This window comes from Sander lucioperca, chromosome 15, assembly GCF_008315115.2.
Source record: "Sander lucioperca isolate FBNREF2018 chromosome 15, SLUC_FBN_1.2, whole genome shotgun sequence".
NCBI lineage: Eukaryota > Metazoa > Chordata > Actinopteri > Perciformes > Percidae > Sander > Sander lucioperca.
In genome coordinates this window covers 13,902,906-13,923,834 of record NC_050187.1, presented here as the reverse complement: position 1 = coordinate 13,923,834, position 20,929 = coordinate 13,902,906, and the positions used below count along the sequence as shown (strand labels likewise).

The window sequence follows — 20,929 nt, the reverse complement described above, 5'->3', positions numbered from 1 at the left end:
AACCCAGTGACAGACACATAGACAAAACATGTAAGGAGGGTCAGCAACTTTTGGTGGCCTTTTCCCCAACATTCCTGATATGGACACTAATGAGTCCCTAAGGGAACAGGAGGTGCAGACATAATTCATCTTGGGAAGACACATTTGTCCTATATGCTTGAGAATTGCAAATCCATAATGCATGAACATGATGTTTGTTGGAGTGACATAGCTAAAGGATTGGCTTGGTGAAAAACTGGACTTGCGCAAAAAAAAAAAACATACTGAAAGACAGCGACACATTGCAAAAGACACTCAGGGATTTTTTAGTTAGTTGAAAGAGAGTATCAGTAAAAAACTGCACCTGTACTACACTATGTAACTATCGTTCTTTTATTTTTCTTTTTTTAATGGTGCCTTTTGTGTTCAGTTCAATGTTCATTTTGTAAATAAAATAATGTTGAAAAAGCTATTTGTTAGCAGTATACAGCAAAAGTGAGTACACTTCTACATTGGTTTATTTAACGCAAGTAATATCATTATCGTGATATTAAACAAGGTTTATTGCATATCACATATTTTCCTTATAGCAGGCAGACCCAATGACAATGATGGTCCTTCTTTATAAACTGAGATGACCCAAATTGTGTCTGAAGACCAAAGAGATTATCTGAAGGATTAATGATTTTTTTTTCAGATGGAAAAACCGTTACATCTTTGTCGACTATCCTAACCCTAAATAGCATCTGTAAGCCACCACTGTTGAGATCATATGCAGCTCCGTCTGGCAGTCATGTGTAGGATAGATGGAGCTTAGTCCAGAACATCATATGAGGTTTCAAAAGGTCATCGTAAAACAGTGAGGTCCAAGCTGGTCTTAGCAAGCCATTAGATGTTTTCATGATCAGCAGAAATAATATCTAATGTGTGGATAACGTGCAATACATATCGTTACTTATGCACCATCTGCACTGAAACAAAAGGGCTTCAAAACAGCTGTAATAAGAATATGGGGAAGCATTTATCATCCATTGCTCCGGCTGTTTTGAGATGCCTAATCTTTTCCATTTATGGTCTAGCTACACATAAGCCAGCAGCGATGGCAAAGGCCATCATCGGAGGGCTCAAACCTTGTTCTCCCCTCTGCCCCCCCAGATAACACCACCTATTTAGTCCTTCAGACGCTCAGCTGTGTGTCACCAGAGGTTGACAGGTATCGCACCAGCAATGGTGTGATCGGCATTTGACTTCTGTAACTATACCATCTGCTTCATCTAGCAGCTTCCCCTCCAGCCATGGCACTACTTTTTCACTCAAATGGGCCTGACACTACAGCAAGCCACTGAATGAGTGGCAAGAGTGTGGGAAATTAAAGTTCAAAACAAAAACAAGATGTACAAGACACAAGGGAAGGGCTAGTGTAGCAGCTACTTTAGCTAATTTTACTGAAATAATAGCATTTACCTATACCATTAACATCTACTTCTGAACAAAGTAACCATGAACTTGTTCAATGGATCCATTTCTCCTTTAAAACCACAAAGGTACAACGCAGAAATCCCTTAATAAAATCTACTGTATCTACTATAAGGCTTAACCACTTCAGTGAGAATCAGATTAGCCAACAACACATCTGGACACAAATAAACAAACAAGCAAAGCGGCACATGAGGGCGTCAATCCAGATATGTCCAGAAGAAACACACCACAGGCTTTTAACATCTCATTAGAGCATATCACATAAAGAGTAGAAATATGGTGCTGCGAAGGGCTGTTGGCGTCTTCCTGTGGTTCCCTGGAATGCAATCTGACATATGCTAGCACCCGAGCAAGCTGTTAAACAGGCCGTCTTAAGGCTATTAAATTGATTACGCACGGGAAGTCGTTTAATGTGCAGTGCAGACAAAAATGACGAATAACCCTAAGAGAACCCGACACGCTGACCTTGCAGCAGTTAAAGTTGAAAGATCCTTTGGTAACCATGTTTCAGCCTTCCTTAGAGAATCATATGGAATGCTTATTGTTACTTGTTATCTCAAACTAACAGGAAGTATTGCTAGCACCGATGAGGCAAATAGATCGGTAGCCCTGCAGTGATCATCAATGTTAACTGATATCCCAAATCAAAAGGGAAAGTATTTGTCTATACTGTACACATTATGAACATTGCTCAGTAAACCACCCACATCCATCACAAACAGACTCCTAGTGGAACAGGAGATCAATTCATAAAAAACATCAACCTCATGACGGCATCTGTGCTTTCCCTGACAGTGATGAGTGGGCTTAAATCCTTCCATAAATCCAGACTGCAATCAAAACAAAGGCTGACAAAAAGACGGAGAGAGAGCCTGGCTCTCACAACAGGAGCAGGCAGCATGTGATCCCCTGTCTGCTGGTTGGTTGGGTTTGAAGCAACAGGATTTGGTTGGGAGGCCTATTGTGAATCCTGGTTAGCCAGCCAGCCGGTCAGCCCGCACAGACCAGACCAGGCTTCCTGATCCTCGTCACATGCATGGGGTGTGGGATCTGTCGGAAAGGGGGGCGCCACATGGTTTGGCATGCTTCTATGGTACAATGAGAAAAAAATGCATCAATGTGGTCTGAACCTAAGTCCTTTAGCCGTTTTTTCCCCTACTGTTACAAATCCTGACCAGTCAGCACACCCTTAGGAAAGAACCGTGGGAACAATGACAAACAATGGGGAAAGACTAGGGGACAGTGTCAGGCGCACTGGGGGAGTTGTGTAACAAGAAGACTGAAATCCGCCACTCCTGTTAAGTAATTTCCCAAACCTTAAGAAAGCCCCCAAACAGTTCTGTGTTATGGTAATGTCTTTACAGGCAAGCACAACATCCCGGCTGTAACTCTAGTGGGGCGTCTCCAAGCCGACTAGGCCAGAAGACATCCTAACCAGCTCTGCAATGACAAGAACTGGATATGGCCTGTGGGCATGACACAGAAAGCCGTTCCTCTGCCAATCTTGACAGGTGCCTTATTGTTCAGATGAGCACACATTGTGCTCATAACTTTATTTTGAAGGACATATCTATCTGGCTCAATTACCCTTTGTCTGGTTAGCCATGCAGAAGCCGCTGTTAGAAATAGATGAGAACATTGTTCTTCTTCAGGGCCCTGTCTGTGCCCTATTGATGGTAGAATGCAACAGATCTTTCCTTGGCACTGTTATTATCATGGCTGCTGAATAGGTCTGCCTCTAGGAGTGTGCTACTGGCAGTGGGTGAGAAGGGGTAACTAGGCAGCCTAAAAAAGCCTAAACTACATTAGGGGAGAGCTTGTCTTTAATCTATCTGGGGAAAGTCTGTATTCCCTTATGTAATGTAAAAAAACATAACAAAAACAGAATATCCAATCGAAAATTGGAATTTCAAAATCAAAGTATTGGATGCAACTACATAATGAGGAAAGACATGAATCCAATCTCAACTGGACATCAACAGACAACAACTAATAAAAATATTTGTATGATCACAGAAAAAAAATCAGCAGATTAATGGGATTGTGTTTCACTTCTGTGCACAATAATAGCAAATTATTCCCACATCACTACATTTGTCTCAATGCCCATTCAGAAGAGTGGTCAGTTGAAAAATTGCCTCTCTGCTATGCAGACCTGACAGCTTGAGTTAAGCCAAGTATGTTAAAAGGAAAATATGTTAAAGGGGAACTATGCAGTTTTTTTAGCTTAATTTACCTTAACTGAACAGCTTCGGAGTCATTGGAATGGTTATGTGACTTTTTTCGAGTTGAATGGTGGTCGTCTCGCTTCCCCCTAGCGTCTGTGAGTGGAAAAACCACCCTTGCAACTTTCGGCCGGCGAGCCGCCGGCCTCAGCGTCAGGAAGTATCGCGTGATATCAGGTCTCGCAATGCAACGAATTGCTTCGCGGCACTGCACTGACTAGGGTTGGGCATCGAGAACTGATTCCTACTTGGAATCGTTTCAAAAATTACGATTCCAGTGGAATCGTTTCTTTATTGGAATCGTTTAGAGTTGTTTGGAGGATTTGGCTTCAAATCTGATTTCGGGTTCAAAATTTAACATGCGCAAGTTTTGGTTTCCGAAGCGGCCAGGCACTTGTGTTGCAGCCTTGGAGCACAGTAAGCAGCGCTCTAGTGGGGCTTTATTTTACGTTGAAAAAGCTCGGTAAAACTGCAACCCACCATTGAATCAAAATAAAACTTTCCTCTTATTTGTGAAATAAGCATGTGACCCGTTTCAACTCCACCCCTCCAAGAACCGGAATCGAAAGGAAGAATCGCAATTGGCATCAGAATCGTTAAAATCCAAACGATGCCCAACCCTACACGCGACTTACTGTCGCATAGTAGAGGAATTACCGTATAGTACAGGAGAAGCTTGCAGGCAGTTTCGACTTACATTAGCTGTTTAAGTTTAATTACTAACGTTAACTAGCATTTTAGTTAGCAATAATTATCCTGTGCCTATGTTATTGAGATCGATTGAGAGTTCTCTTGGCACAGCTACCAGAAGACTTACAACTTTCAGACAGGTTGCTCACGTCACATATGTCGTCTCTCTCAGTTGGAGGCTACGCGGTAATGCTCAGCCCTCACCGGAAAAGTGCTTCTAATAGCCTTCACTGGTCTCCGTCCAGAGTCTATGGGGTCGCTGTATCCATTCTTTTTACTGTCTATGGTTGGTACACGATCTGTGCTGCCTGCACGATCCGTCATGTGCATGCGCAAGATGTTCGCGCATGCGCAGATGATAATCCTGTTTTACCGAGGATACGACACTGCACGATCTGTTCCACGCTTCTGGTCGTAGTTGTAGCGGTCTGCCGTTAGCCTCCACCGGGAAGCTAACGTTAGTTAAGCTAACAGCTAATTCAGCTAACTGCTAGCTGAGTCGGCATGTAATAACTTTAAAAGACCCTCAAAATAAAACCTGAAAATAACCATTAAAATATATAACAGCTGAATTACGTCAGTTCTACTTTACTTGTGCTCATTTAAAATACAATCAATCAATACTTGTCTTTATTGTTATTACTGTAAAGTCTTAATTTAGCTGTAGCCTGCTTTTCCCAGTGTTTATTCAATTTTAGACTGAATCAAGCTGTCAGCTAGCAGTTAGCCGAATTAGCTGTTAGCTAAACTAACGTTAGCTTCCCGGTGGAGGTTAGCGTGGAACAGTGTCGTATCCTCGATAAAACAAGATTATCATCGGCGCATGCGCGAACATCTTGCGCATGCACATGACGGATCGTGCAGGCAGCACAGATCGTGTACAGACAGCGCCTCTTTACATGTAAAACCAGGCCATGAACATACTGGAGTCATCTTAAAACACTCCTGTGCCTACTTAGTTCAGCACAGCCCCATGGAAAACTAATCTTTTCCAGACATAAAACCCTGTGAAAAATAATGGTGTCTTATTGATTTTAACGCTCCAGGAGAAATAACTCTTTATGCTTGATCTGTTCAGATAGGAGCTGTGAGGCCAGCAGCACAGAAATCCAGAGCACTAAAAATTAAACAATGGAAACTTGAATTTACACTCGAGCACCTATTTGTTGTGTCTGCAGCCAACAGCGGAGGAATGGGTCTAGCCTATTTGTTTCCCTTTATTGGGAAGTTAGTTAGTATGGAGGCTTGACTTCCTGCAGGAAGATAGCAAAGGATATGGTGCTGGACGACAAACAAGATTTGACTTGTTTACTCTCCCAGTGGAGTATACAGTACATTGTATGCTGAATAGCCCACTAGAAGCAGCAAGTCATGAAGCATGATTGTAGGCTACATGCTGTGTACAAGCAGACTGCCAGATATTGTGTACAGAGAATCAAAACAAATCTGATGTTAGGGGAAATTGTTCTTTGTCTGAACATACTGACAAGCTCCCACTGCTGCAAGAAGTAAAGATACACCAAATAAGAACACAATACAACATGAAAGCACAGCAGAGTGTGTGATTTTCGTTGACCACTACTTACATGTTTTTTTTTAAATTTTTTAAAAAATGTTATCCACTCTGGGCTAATCACAACAATTAAATATGGCCTAGTGAGCATGTGAAGGTTTTATTATCCATGACCAGTTGGACAATGATGCCTTTATCGCCCCCCACCGTTTTCATGGAAGCATGCACTCCACTAAACAAATTCATTCAAACATATTTCTGTGCAGATCCAATCCAATTACCCCCACCCGCACGCACACCCCACCACAACCATTACCAAAAATATGACGACAACGTGTAGGCTGTCATTAACAGCAAAAAAAAAAATGTTTTAATATGAACGCAAAATGTAATGTATTTTATTTTGCATTGAATTCGGTGATACGTGAAGCTCCTTGGTAAACAAACAAACGAGTATAAGTCAACGGCACCATTTAAGACACTATAGGCTATAGATAGGCCACTACTGGAACACCATATCTTTTATATTTTTCCCTTACATTACATGCGCTTCGGTGCCTGGAAGTAACTTTATCCTTTGTGTTCACCATTACCATCGACATGCCAATGACTTTCTCCGCCTTTCGCTACTCTCACTGCGTGCAGCGCTCCTCACTTTTAACCGTACAGCCCTACTTAGTTTGTTGTTCGGCTCGGAGGGAGAAAATGACATTACGGTCTTACCTCAAAATGTGAGTAGTGTCCTGTCCAGGCTGCGACGTTGCTAGTTATCCTTACTGGGGTAAAACCAGTTGAAACTGTGGTAGTCGGTCTCGCATCTCTCTCTTGCGGTGTCAGCCTCCAGGCTCAGACTGAAGTGGCACAGACCATAGCGATATCCATCCAGCACCTATCGCAGTGATGACAACACGCAAGGAAAAAGACTCCGCCCACCCGACGCCTGCGAACTCTGCAGTTCACTGCTGTCCATAGCCTACACAACACAGACGGTTATTATAGGTTTGTTGGTTGATAGTCAAGGGAGACTAACAGGCTAAGTTCCACTACCGGATAAAGGCGAATAATGAGCCTGTCATGTAAACTAAGTCCGGTGGCCTTTTTGCCATTCACCACAATGCTATTTTAGTCTATAACCCCAGTAAGTCCTACAGTGGCACCATCTGGTGAACTGGAGAAAAGTTGCTCACTCAAACTGTAGACTATCTGAAAAAAATCCCTTTATAATCATATCCCTTCGAAGTGTGCTTATAATGTGTCTTGTTTTTGTAGTTAACGTTACATGTAGCCATAGACTGTATGAAATAGCCTGTAACCTTCTGTCATTTATTTTCTTCTATTTTCCTTTTTATTTATTTTAGATATATACTTCCTCAGTTATTTACACGAACAATGCCCTATTTGTTAACACGTAACAAAAAACAGCACTTTTACAACTCACAATTATTGACATTTAAGACATTCTAATCAGTGCTAATAGGACAGGACCACTTAAACTACACTCCCCAGGTATCCCATTGTGTGACGCAAAATGCTCGCGACAGCTGTTTCCATGGAGCCGATAGAAGCTGGATTAGCTTGTTGAGTTTGTGTTGTTGTCGCGCGGCTTTCGGGATGTCAGGACGACAAAATAGCGATCATTCGGAGACTCTGTTTTCATTTGAGCTTCTGGTGGAATCTATCCGAATCGATAAAGACAGTCAAGTTTCCGACGAGCTGGCTCTAGGAGTACGACTGCTGGATTTCCCGACGCTGCTCATTTATCAGCCTCAACAGAGCAGTGGTGGCATTAAGCAACAAGGTCAGCATGGAAAGGATCAGCAGGGAGAATACGCCTTTAACAGGGGGAAGTCTTGTTTCTTCAAAATGAACCTGAACTCACTACATGCCCATCTATCTAACACCCCTCTCTATGCTATGGTGTTGGATGTGAAAGAAGAGATCCCCAAATTAGTTGGTACCTCACTCATCTCACTTGCGAAAGCGATGGACAGAATCAGGCAGGGTGTGACTGAACGTGGTCTTTCTACTCCCTCGTCTCATGGTGAGAGGGGTGTTGTTGATATGTGCAACCTCACGGGAGAGAAAACTGGATCAATTTCCCTGAGTTACAAACTGCTAAGTCTGGGAGCTAGTTTACTGCCACATATGACAGAAAGGAGGGGTCTTGAAAGCACCAGTGTACACAGAGGACAATATGTACAACAAAACATCACAGAATCACAGCCTCTTGACTGTGGGAATGTCTGTTCACCCACACCGGACAAGCCTGATGTTAGCAGAAACATTCAAAACGACAAATCGTTAAATGAGAACACCTTGATAAATGAGGATAAACAGGTCAATGGTGTTTTTGTTGCTATGCAGACTGACCACAAGCCAAGAAGCCAAATGCCTCAGACACTCCGAGAAACGGAAAACAATTTTGAAGAAGATTCAACTATATTTTGTCCGCCACATCTCTTCTACAATAATTGTGCAGAGGAAAAAAGCAAAAACAAAGGCGGGGAATGCAAATTACTGAATCTAATCTCAGAGGCTTTTACATTCGAAGACACAGAGGAAGAGACGGGTGAAAATACAATTGAAGGTGGGCCTACAGGTTCTCCAGTGATGGACCAGAGAGTTAGACATGATGTAAATACGTCAAGAAACCAAGAAACAAGTGGGGGGACTCCAAATGTCCTCGGGGAATCCTTACGACAGTTGCCTCTACTAAACGCTCTTCTTGTTGAGTTGGCACAGTTGAATAGCCAGAACCCACACCAGCCCTTGTCTGTTCATCCCAATCTATCTTGGATTTACAGGCCCGCTTCCACGGAGCCTTCAGCTGGGAATTTGAACACACCACGAGCGGCGCAAACAAAGTCGCTGCAGAAAACCAGACAGGGGACTAGTCCCCACTTAAAACATTTACATTCCCCCAGATACTGTTCTACACCAGTAGTTAGGCCTGCATCTGTAAAAGTGAAAGACAAACAAGAAGAGGCTTTGATTGAGAGTAAACGCTCCAGTAAATCTCCTCGGAAGAAGCTTGTATATGGTACAACTAAAACATTCAATCTAAGGTTGAAGCAAATTTCTCCTCTTAAAGTAAAACGTCATGAATGCATGGACTTAATACAGAATGAAACACAGTCAAGGACGGCCAAAGGAAAGATGATGTCAAGTGATAAGATTGTGAAGTCCAGCAAAAGAAAATCAGTATTAAATCAGAGATCCAGTCTAAATGAGAATGTTGAAACAGTGATGCAAAGCATCACAGTGGGCTCTGCACTACAAGAAACAATACCAAAACAGAGAACCCTGCATTGGAAAATCCATGGTGAACAAGACAAGGACTCTCCCAGAATTTCAGTCAAATCTTCCCTTTCTGAAAGAGACTTGAAATGTATTCACATCCCCAGTGTGGCTGGTGACAATGTTTCCCAAAACAAAGACAAAAAGGAGCATCACAGTGAATCCAATCAAGGCAAATCACACTGTGAATCTGACAGGCACAGAGAGAACATTGAATCTTCAGGAAGCAGCAGACACAGCAGCCCCAAATCTTCATTTTCAGACTCCAGCGGGGAAGAAAACGAGGAGGCAGACTACGCGGATGACTTTAACAGCCTGGAGCCCAGCGATGCCTACTCCTACTCCCCTGACCCCGTAAGTAGCCCCGAGCCCTCTCGAGCCAAGACCCCGCGGTCTCCTGTCTGCCCCGAGTTCTGCAACTCTGAAGGTTTGCAGAAGAGAGCGGTCCTCCCTGTGCCCATCAAAGCCCCCAGCTCTCCACAGCGTGCTCTGAGGGGTACACACATCATCCGACCTCGAACCCACGCCTCGGCGCTCAGCATCTCCTCCGATGACAGTGACAGAGACGCCGGGTCGGCTTCCTTACAAACCATACGCTCCAGAAAACAGATGACAGAGAGTAGTAGAGTGGAAAGGAGCACTGAGAGTGTCATGTCATCAAGAGGTCAAAGGAGTGAGTCAACCAAGAGCAGAGGTTCTGTTCGAGGATTTTCTGCAGAATCAACATCCTCCTTTGAACCGCAAGAGGTAGAGGAACTGGAGGATGAGCTTGGATCTCTGGACTTCAAAAAGGAGTATCAGCATATCTCTGAGCTGGTGGCCAACAAACTCCCTGGTTACACTATGTAAAGAAACAATATACCACATTATGGTAACATCGAGGCTACACTATTTCCCCTAATGAGATGAAACAGTAGTAGTAGTGTTGTACATATCTAGTATATTTGTGTAAATGTTCCTTTCAGTTATGATGTCTGACAACTTTGAATAAAAACAAGCTTTTTGTGGAAATAATGTGATCATTTTACATCTTAATCACTCAGTTAATACTAGGCTACTGTACATTTACATAAATTGTTGGACCCGACTTTTAGTGACATATAAGAGGATGGGAAATCTCTCTGTGCACACTGTTTATGTAAATCATTTGATTTAATAAGCTCTCATTTCCAGTCGAGTTGTCACAAGCTGAAAATCTTCCAGAGCACCTAAGGCAGCTCCTGATTTCAGGGTATTGCCTTGCCTACTTTGCATTTTCCCCTTGATAATATTTGATAAGCAAAACAGAGACGGCTATTTTGTCCATTTTAAAACCGGTGTGGTGGGTTTTTGCGTGACACAGTTGTGTTTATGATATCTGTGGCAGTTTTGGGGTTTCAGTGGGACAACTGCACCTTACTAATTTTCACTGGTGGTCATTCATTATTATTATTATTAAGTATATATATATATATATATATATATATATATATATATATACAGTGCTGCTCATTCATACCCATGAATAGCTAACTGAGATAAGATCCATATCAATGCAAATCAAACCAGCTATTAGGCTAACTGAAATAAAACCATGCCAATCTCTAGGTATGGTGAAGGGGATGTGATGATGTGGGGCTATTTTAATTCCAAAGGCCAAGGGAACTTTATCAGGATGCATAGTATCCTGGATCCATGAAATAACTGGTCTTTAAAAATAAAGATCTGCCTTCCTCTATGGGAATTTAACATAGGGGTATGTATTTTAAGGAAGAACATTTATTTATTTACAATACATTATTAATTCACAAAAGAAATTGGTGTCCTTAAAAGGTCGGATTTTTCCTCATTTTTTTAATTAAGGCATTAAGATCAATTTCCAAAAGATGATTTTTTTATTCCTCTTTTTAGTCAACTTGACCATGGGTATGAATACTTATGAGCAGCACTATATATATTCAAGTACTATAATTAAGTAGAATTCTAAGGTACTTGTACTTAGAGTATCTCAATTTGATGCTACTTTACAATGATACTCCTCTACGTTTCAGAGGGAACTACTATACCTTTTACTGTACTACATTTATTTGACCGCTCTAACAACTTTTTCATAGATTAAGATTTTAAAAATCTATATAAAGCATTGAACAGCATCGTTATACAATATGTAACCAAAAATATGCAATTTAGACTAGTTCCTTCTCGACCAGCTATGATTTTAAACTTGCAATATGCATTAGTAATATTAATCCAATAAAATAATGTAAAACACTGACAGAGTCAATTCTGTATAATTAGTACTTTTGGGAGTATTTTGTACACAGTGGTATTGCTCTTTTTACTAAAGTATAACTTGAAGTGTGGTGTTTCCATATTCCTACTGTCTGGTTTTCATAGTTGACTGTTTTTTACTGAGATATTTGAAGGTTATAAATTCACCCTTGTTTAACTAGTGTTTTACATTACCACTGATGTTGAATTTGCTTGTTAAATAAACTAAATCCTAATTTGTTAGAATTATTAAATTATCTTAAATATGCTCAGTCCTTTATTTAACAATTTTGAGTTACTAGTTAGTACTTTTCTTGAGTATTTCCATTTGCTGCACTTATACTTCCACTCCACTACATTTCAGGTAAATGTACTTTTCACTCCACTACATGTATTTAATACCTTTAATTATTAGTTATATTGCAGATTCAGATGACTATTACAAAATATAATTTACAAATACATTATGATGTATTATTATGGACAAAGGAGACTTGACTGCTACCTGGCAGTGTATATAGTAAAAAAAATAAGCCCCACATTAGACATTATTCTGAAAGGGGCCATTCTGCAAAATGAGTACTTTTACTTTTAGTATATTTTGATGCTAATACTTTTACTAATAGTAATAATAATACTAACACTGTGGTATTGCTGCTCCTACTTAAGTAAAAGATATGAGTACTACTTCCACCACTGAATGTGCTCAAATGAAGTTCGGAGGCGTAGTTCCTCCTACCGCGCATGCGTCAACTCGATGTGTACGGAAGAGCTGTAGCAGCATGTTGGACGGTGTAAACTGAAATGTTCAAACACGTTTTTCTGACAGGACCTCCAGGTAACACTTAACAGCCAGCGTGTTCGCTGCTGTTGAAGCTACAGTCGCTGTAAATCCAGACCAGTCAGTCAGCTGTCTGAACTCAGTGTCCCAGACAGTGGCTACATGTTTAACTTACGTTGGTTCTGATGAAAGTTAGCTTGTTTTTGTCCGGATAATATCGCGTTATAGACCTTTTTCACGGCAGACATGTTGACATGTCATAGTAGGAAAAGCACAGGTGTATTCAAAACCATTAATGATGGCTGCATTCCACTTAGGAGAGGCCCTGGTATTGTGCATGCTGACTTACTGAAATAGCTTACTGGGACACTTGATGGTATGGAATTGAGCCATCGTTAAGGCCATCAATTTCAGTTGTGCTTTTCCTACTATGACAAGTCAAAATGTCTGCTGTGAAAAAGGTCCATAGCCTACTGGTAACTTTTAACTAGGTGTTTATCTTATTGCTTTATGTCCTTCCACACAATAACGAGACGTTCATATGAACAAAATTACAGTTTTAAATACTATTTTGACTGTTTTTTAGTCGATATGACTTAATAATCAAAATATATATTGGTTTAACGTTATGTTCATTTAGTAGACTCCTTATTGACTATGAATAAAGGATGCTAGCATCACTAATGGATGGATTAAACATATCCTAACATTATACAGTACCCCAATTTCGAATTGTGATACAGCCTAACCGTTGTTTTACAATGTCTCTTGTTTTGCTTACAGGTGTGGGGAAAACCACTCTGGTCCAGAAAGCCTGTGAGGCTTTAGTGTCCTCCGGAGTGGGAGTTGAAGGGTTTTACACCGAGGAGGTCAGGGAGGGAGGCCGGAGAGTCGGCTTTGATGTAGTCACTGTGACAGGAGATAGGGGCCACCTGTCCAGAATCAGGTAGCAGGGTTGTCATCCTATCAAAAACTACCTGCTCTCTTTTATCGTGCTGCTTTTGAGTAACCTTTACCTGATTTTACTTTACAGAGATGTTGCCGGTTCATCACGTGGCAGACGGGAATACACAGTTGGGCAGTATGTGGTTGACTTGCCTTCGTTTGAAAACCTGGCTCTCCCCCTCTTCAGACATGTAAGACAGCAGCACATGCTTTTAAGACTCGCCCTCGATCAATAGATCACAGTATGCAAAACACTCCCCTTTCTCCTCCACTTAACAACTCATCAAACCTTTGATTTTTCTCCGAATTGATGGAATAATTGGAAGCTTGCGAACACATAAATTCCAGAGTGACATTTTTAGTGTTCGTGGTGCCGTCTGGCTGTCACTGACCGTGATTAATCCGGCATGTAAAGGGAGCCTGGAGTGACGCCTACACATGTGCTGTAAAGGAAGGTGTCTGTGCCTTGGCGGCAGCATATTCCACTTTCATCTGACTTGAAGCGTCTCTGTAATCACTGCTGATCACCCGTTGCGTGTAACATACAAACACTGACACAGGCATGCTATCTGAGACATTAACATGAAAAGCGTTTACCACATGTTAGATTAGCCACATTGCCTTCAATGAAACCTATAAAATCTTTTTTTTTAATCAATAAATGTCTAAATACTGAACTGGGGTGCTTTTATTTATGCATGCTCATGCTTAATGCTAACATCCCTCTTCTCCAGGTAGGGTCAGCAGATGGGGGCAGCAGGAAGGTGTTCGTCATTGATGAGATAAGCAAAATGGAGCTGTTCAGCCAGTCGTTCATCAGGGCAGTGAGACAGACTTTAGATAGCTCCTCCTGCACCATCCTGGGCACCATCCCCATTCCCAAGGGTAAACCTCTGGGTCTCGTGGAAGAGGTGCGGAGCAGCAGAGATGTCAAGGTCTTCACTGTGAGTACAAACACCAGCACACTCTCTGGGAAAAAAAAGAAGATATTTAGGTCAGTTTAGGAGCATTTAAGTCTCACAATAGCTATACAGTAGGACACTGTTTACACTATATACACTTAGGAGGGCAGTCAGTCTGCCCAGTAACGCAGAAGGGGCATTGCATTATCTCTCTCCTAAAGCAGGATTACCGCTAAATCATGCGTGACTGATTGAACAACAAAGGGTGGTCTCAAATGTCAAAATAATTTATCACGGAAGACTCAGTTATAGATATTGTCATGCAAAATACGCACTACGATGGAGTAGTTATTATACCAAACGAGGTGATGTGTCAGTATAAACAACATTTTGGCAAACATATGATTTGTAATTTCACTTCTAAAACAGTAGATCAGAGATTAGGTTGGTAATCACAAAGCCTCAGACAATGTATTGTCTGAGGCTTAGGTCCTACAGGACAAGACATGTGTCACAGTTGTCATTAGCACAGGCGTTATCATTTTATATATCTGCAGACTGCATCTTTAATGATTTTTGCTTATTTCTTTTCCCACTTAGGTGTCTAAGGAAAACAGAAATGCCATTCTGCAAGACATTTTAGCAACACTACAGAGTTGTCTTAAACACACAAGCTAATATGGAGATTCAGAGCCCCTAAAAGGGAAAGTGTCAGTTGTGTCAGTGTGTATACAGTACAGACAGCCAGACAGCTCAGTGAATCTACATACGCTTCTTAACAGGTTCTTGACCTAACTTGAGGGTCATACCGAGCTGCTGGAAGAGTTAGTGTCACATGTACACAATTCATTTTTTTTTGTCTTTCTCATTCAGCCTCAAAATGGATTGCATGCTAAATAATTGATTGTGAGATGGAACACAGCGGGGGAATTGTTCAGTTAGTGTGTAAATGTCCAGTGCTCTCCGAGTCAAAGACTAGTCCTCAAAACAGCAGTTATATTTTTTGTATTCAGCTGTGGGTTTAAAATAGACTCAAGCAAGCATTTCAAATTTTTTAGCTTATAATATTAATTTGTTCACTAGGACAAGTGGTGCTATTTTATTTGTTGTAAAAGGGCAAGCAAAGTAGTGCCCTGTTTATTCATTTAGCTTTTTGTTATGTGAGCCCCCCCTTGTGTTTGTCTAGTCAACCTGAGTGGGCTCATTGGAAATCAATCAATATTTAACGGTGCAACTATGTCCAATCCTGTCATGATTTATTCATCCACTAGCATGAAGAAAAGAATAGAAAAATAAACAGGTATTGTCTTTCAGCAATGGGATTGTTTCTTTTTCTTTCTTACATTTAAAAGGTGGAAACTGTTTATTTGTTCAGCAGTTACAAATGTTTTCATACTGATTATAAGCTTTAATGTTGTTTGCATACTCAGCAGCACAAATTAAATATGCTTCACTTTTGTTTCAGGGGTTTTTATGCTCCATCCTGGGAGATAATGGCCATTTCTATCCATGTGCAGTCAGATTACAGTAAAGGATGAAAAGGCTTACTGAATATAGGATTTCTGAAATGTCAGAGTGCATTTATGAAGGATTTATTCCAATAGCAAAGCTCAAATGAGCCCTCTGAAGGGTTTTACAGCTATAGAACGAGACACGCTAACTTAAAGAGAAGTGAAGCTCACTGCAACGGTCAATACACAATCTGGCACACTTTTCCTGACATAGTGGCAATATTCTTCATTTAAATTATAAATTAATTTCTAAATGTAGGTATTATTATTATTATTATTATTAGGTATATGTGAAGTAGACTAAAGTATCCCAAGAACATTCAAGGTTTGTGGATAGTTCAGATCAGACACACTCGCTGCAAGTGGAATTTCACTGACTCTGCGTGACCTTAAAGTCTGGCAGTTCTATCAAGGTTTTTAATAGAAACCCTCTGGCAAAGATATTTCTTTCAATACTAAAGCATCTTTAGGTCATTTCAAAGAGAAAAAAACATGGAAGGCTTTTTTGGCTTTAAAAATAAATAAAAATACTGCTTGTGTAAGTGATGTGACCTGTCAGGCTGGCTGCAGAGAGAGCTGCCAGCTGTGATCTGCGTCAGACATGCTGCTGTGCCAGCATCTGTTCTGTGGCCACCGCTGACGTACCTCTGGATCTACTGGCACTGACAGTCGCTGAATTGGCTTCAAAGTCAACATCGCAATGGTCATGTTTTTTTAACTAAAATGGAAATATCCCGTTGCATTGTTATTGTAGGCACAGGCTTACTTAACGGGCAATTAGAGTGGATGGTATGGTTCATAGTGGGGAAAGCCAAGCAACAGTGCTGCTGAAAGAGCGGGCTCTCCTGATTGGTAGGTGATCCTCAGCACCCTGCAGCAGGGGAGCAGATGGGTTATGTAACAGTGAGTGACAAAGACTTTGCCAATTTTACCAATGAAAGGGTGTGTGTGGATGCATTTGATGTGATTAGCAACCATATTGTGATATTATTAGCATATCATTTACAGCAGTGATTCCCAGCCAGGGGTACGTTTGCTGTTGCCAGAGGGTACATTGAAAGATTGTGGAGAAGCTCAACCAACTTAAAAATAAAATAGAAATGAAACATTTGATTTCTCTTATTTTAATGTTCTTTTATTTGAATAAAAACCAGCAGTTGAAATAGCTAAAAATATAGATAGTTGAAATATTGTTGATAAAGGGGTGCTTGAGTTCATCTGACAGGGCTGTGTGGGGTTACGTCTGACAGAACAAGTTTAAGAACCACTGATTTACAGTGTCTTAATGTGTATAAAATGTTCCGTATCATAACACCAATTTGGGATACAGAATTAAATAATTGAAATCCATAAAGATAATTATTTTTAATTTTTTTGCACAGAAGATAAACACTTTCCATTCTCAAAAAAACCCCTCTGTATTGCATTACTATATTCTATTTTATTTAACAGACATATGGTCATCATGCTTAGTATCTTATATTGTTAACACCATGCGTTTGTCCATACATAACCATTGTGCAACTGTAACAATTGGATACACTGTCAGGGGACTTGGAATGTATTTATGCAGCGTTAAGCCATATAGAATAATATATATCAATAAGAAGTGATTAAATATCATATCGCAGAGATGCATTCACACCATATCTGTGGGACAGATGTCTATGTGGCACCCTGTACCCTTTATCCCTCCACATATGAAGGACACAGAAATGCAAGGAGCTTACCAACAATCCAAGACAAAAGGGAGCTTGCTGCTGGGAGGGAGGGGTAGTGGGGTGGATGGCGGGGAGCTGGGGCTTAGATGAGGACGTCTCTCCAGTTATTGCACTTTGTGGTACCAGCCCAGGAGGCACTATGACAGCTGTAGAGGAGGGGGTACATATTATGATATATTGTCTGAAAAGCCCTTGGCCAAAATGCCAAACACTAACTGATGAAAATCTGACATATTGTTCAAAGACCATGTGGGAGATACACAAAAGCATGCTTCAGCTTTCCCAAAGCCGGACTTCAAATTCACAGTTTATTTCCCAAGATGATCGTGTGATTTATTGAAAGATGTGGAGCTAAAGCTTCTTAGCATCTGTGATGTCAGATTTTTCAGTGCCAAAGCTTGCACATTGTAAGCACTTAGCTATGCACCCTTAAATCAAGGTAATTTCTCAGCATGTACTAGGTATGTGAGTTCTCACAGTTTCTGCAACAAGGCTTTGCATGGCCCACAGGCATTTCAAATATATTTCAGAAAGCTGTAATTGAGCTTTAATTCACGTCATTGTGCTGATGGGCATAACTATGGTCCGCTGGTCTTGGCAGGTGGGCAGTTAATGTCAAATGGGATCCGAAGGCTGTGGAAATTAAGCCATTTGAGCTGGGTTCCTAACCACTATTCCACCCTGCTGCCCACCACCGATGATTCCTAAACCACTCTTCCCATTACATCACTTTCATGGGCTCCCCGGGGCTGGAGGCAGACAGTGTTGGGTTTCAAAGCCTGTATCTTGGCCACTAGCACACCCCTCTGCAAGCCTACTTTTTGAGTCCGGGATCAAAGCTCAAAGAAGCACGAGATGAAAATAACAAAGTTAAATCTTTGCACCATTTCAACAAATTTCTTCCTTTGCTATTCATAAAATATGTAGCATGTGTTATTTTCCAAAACCAATGACATAGCTATACTTATTTTGAATGAATGGGTGAACTATGATACTAAAGAGCAATCATTAACATATTCCCTGTAGAAATCTGCGATGTGTAAAGAGTCATGCATCCTTCCAGAGGACCATTTTCCATCAACAGCAAGGGAGGGGTCAAGGCCTGAGGACATCTCTCTCCTGTTACACTACCTTAATGGTTCCTTGTGATCTCCGGATCTCTTTAAACGACTGCAGTAACCCCTGGTGAGTCACTCCTTACTTGGCTACATAACAAAACATAGACTTTACCTCACCTTTTGGTAGGATGTCATGTGGGCCATTATTAGTGGTTAGACAGGGGAAATCCGAACAAACGAAGGGTGGAGAAGTGCTCGGGTGTTGTGTTTTGTGGTGCACAAATCCATTGCCCAGCCATATAATCCCACACTTAGAGAGGAAGCCTCTGTAGTGTGGTGACACACAAGCAGAGTGAGTGCATCACTGTCTCTGCAGGGGAGGGTTGAAACCCCCACAGCTGTAAGGGAAGCAGTCAGGAGCTGTCAGTGGATGATATGGAGGTTAGAGGGCACGGAGCGGACACAAAGATCGGGGGGCATGGTGATCAATCGATTGGCCGGTGCTGCGTCCCTCAGGGCCGCAAAGGATGTGGCTGTCATTCCAAACTTGACAGAGAGGGAAAAACACACAAAAAGTATCTTTATTGTGGAGGGGAAAACCCAAATGTTTGTATTCCATGCATATCAAGAAAATAGGTGCCATATGTGCATGCAGCAACTATGTGAATTTGCTAATCATATCCTGGATGTCATTGTGGATTATTAACTTGTCTACACTAATAAGATAGAGATCAATGCAGTGGCACATGGACATGACTTATATGGGGATTTTGTATATTAAGAGAACAAACTTAGGGTATATTTTACAGTACTGTGAGAGGCTGAATCATACAGCAGAGTCTCGATAATGATTCACAGATTGCTGACCTGCCGTGATTAATGCCTCTGCTGGATGCTTTTGACAAATTTGCACCACAAACGCAGAGCTTTCTCGAGCTGTTTCCATTCCATACGCTACTGTAGCTGCTGTGTGCATGTGTGTATGCCTATATACGAGCCAAGACCACATTGTGACTTTTGGCAGTGCTACAAGAACTGAGAGGTGGTGCAGTGGTTGTGCCAAAATTAGATTCTTCTTCCTCTTCAGCTGCTTCAATTTCAACTCCCATACGACATCATACATGTAAACAACTAACATTTTAAGTCATTTCAACCTGGTTAGTGTCTGCACCTGCAACTTTTTAAGAGTAAGCATGCACACTTCCATTTAGCCTTTTCTAGTTCTTCATGTATTACAAGTCTTCCAAAAAATGTTTTTAAATGTGCACCAAGTGACCCATTTCTTTGCCATTACCCTCTCTGCTGTAACCAATCTGTCCCTCAGACATCTTGAAGGGAATCGCTGAATATTTTGTAATGCTAAACAGTAGTATTTTGCAAACTCTTTATGCATATGACTCATTATGCAGCCATAATATCTGCATAGAATGTTTGGTTCCTCAGCATCTATGCTGTTGATTATGGATTTGTTTGAATCGTGTCTTTAATATGCAAAACGAAGGCCAATGATGTGAAGATGTTCTTAGCCTGGCCTGGCCTTTAATCTCTCTATTCATCTAATCCCTTTTCTCTTCAAAGCCTCCAGAGATGACAACAAAGCTTATACAACACACATTGCTACCACAACTCTATTAAAAATAAATATTTTCATCCATTAATCAGAGGCGAAGCAAATCATTGCTTTTGAATATTTTATTATGAATAGTCTTTGCTACAGTTTGTATTTAAAAAGTATTATTATCAAACAAGCTCAAGCAGTATCAAACTGCTGACTTTAGTGTAAAGGAGAAAAGGTTTTGGTCAACGCGCTGTACATGTGAAGTATGTCATGAGTTCAGGATAATACTCGGTCATAACTGATTCAAGGTGATATCACTGTGATTATTCTTGAAATTTGGTATCAAACAGATTCTCTACTGAGCAGGTAGGTTCTTTATACAGAGACTGTTAGCACTACACAACAATCCAAAAACTACAAACAGAAATATGAAATAAAGCTGGCGAGAAAATGTGTTCTTCAATTAATAAAATCTACAACTACACGGTGCACACTCACACAGTATTATTCATTTCACAAGAAAATAAAAAAGAGAATAATACAAACACTCATTATAAGGACTTAAAGTGATTTATATGAAATACATAAAAAATAAAACCGTTGTAGGTCTTCCGATCATAAATATAGTCAGTAGTAGCGTATTTTTTTGCTTTTCAACAAATATGTGCACTGCACATTAGAAACTATTTGTAAAAAACCTTTATTAGTAAAATCATTTTCAAAACTTTAGAGGTCCCTTTTTCCGAAGAACTTTTTGAAGACGGACTTGTTGCGGGGCCGTGGCAGGCTGGCGTAGCTCCTCAGAGCCGAGTCCTGACAGGTGTCCTGCTGCCATCCAGCTAAGGCCAGCAGCGGGGGCTCGGAGCTTCTGCTGCTGGACGCACTGTCCGATGACTTGTCTCCAACTACAAGAGTCACACAGTAGTTGGAGCCTCTTTCCAGGCCTCTGCCTCCAGGACTGTGCAACGTGGGTTTGATCTTCTGAAACGTTGCTGAGAGAAAACAGTAGAGAGAACATTA

At 41.0% G+C, this 20,929-nt stretch overlaps 4 protein-coding genes across 13 annotated transcripts in view; 2 read left to right on the top strand and 2 right to left on the bottom strand.

Annotated features, from left to right (window-relative positions):
- LOC116039339 (signal-induced proliferation-associated 1-like protein 2) overlaps positions 1-6,944 on the bottom strand; it is a 92,861-nt gene extending 85,917 nt beyond the window's left edge. For 3 of the 5 annotated variants that reach the window (XM_031284084.2, XM_035992007.1, XM_035992008.1), the window contains exon 1: positions 6,610-6,943. The gene's annotated coding sequence lies outside the window, so the exon portion shown is untranslated. Of the gene's footprint in view, positions 1-6,609 lie in introns of all 5 variants that reach the window. The other 2 variants (XM_035992009.1, XM_035992006.1) reach the window with 2 other exon arrangements.
- Positions 6,945-7,380: 436 nt separating this feature from the next.
- Positions 7,381-10,576, top strand: map10 (microtubule associated protein 10). Its single transcript, XM_031284325.2, has one exon. It carries the CDS (start codon positions 7,498-7,500, stop codon positions 10,030-10,032), a length of 2,535 nt encoding a protein of 844 aa, XP_031140185.1. The 5' UTR covers positions 7,381-7,497; the 3' UTR covers positions 10,033-10,576.
- A 1,565-nt stretch (positions 10,577-12,141) lies between these two features.
- ntpcr (nucleoside-triphosphatase, cancer-related) lies at positions 12,142-15,378 on the top strand. The gene is made up of 5 exons (XM_031284323.2): positions 12,142-12,271; positions 12,998-13,160; positions 13,248-13,350; positions 13,894-14,103; positions 14,662-15,378. The coding sequence occupies exons 1-5, from the start codon at positions 12,238-12,240 to the stop codon at positions 14,737-14,739; spliced, it is 588 nt and encodes a 195-aa protein (XP_031140183.1). The 5' UTR covers positions 12,142-12,237; the 3' UTR covers positions 14,740-15,378.
- Positions 15,379-20,025: 4,647 nt separating this feature from the next.
- LOC116039359 overlaps positions 20,026-20,929 on the bottom strand; it is a 29,525-nt gene continuing 28,621 nt past the window's right edge. For all 6 annotated transcript variants that reach the window (XM_031284118.2, XM_035992212.1, XM_031284121.2 and 3 more), the window contains one exon: positions 20,026-20,901. In XM_031284118.2, the coding sequence (XP_031139978.1) occupies positions 20,636-20,901 (266 nt within the window). In that variant the 3' untranslated portion in view covers positions 20,026-20,635. The remainder of the gene's footprint in view (positions 20,902-20,929) is intronic.

What these genes read in the sequence shown, in the direction of transcription:
- map10 (XM_031284325.2), top strand. Translation starts at nt 7,498, where the DNA reads ATGTCAGGACGACAAAATAGCGATCATTCGGAGACTCTGTTTTCATTT.
- ntpcr (XM_031284323.2), top strand. Translation starts at nt 12,238, where the DNA reads ATGTTCAAACACGTTTTTCTGACAGGACCTCCAG. An exon ending in TTTTCTGACAGGACCTCCAG is followed by an intron (nt 12,272 to 12,997) that starts GTAACACTTAAC and finishes TTTTGCTTACAG; the next exon opens with GTGTGGGGAAAACCACTCTG. An exon ending in CTCTCCCCCTCTTCAGACAT is followed by an intron (nt 13,351 to 13,893) that starts GTAAGACAGCAG and finishes CCTCTTCTCCAG; the next exon opens with GTAGGGTCAGCAGATGGGGG.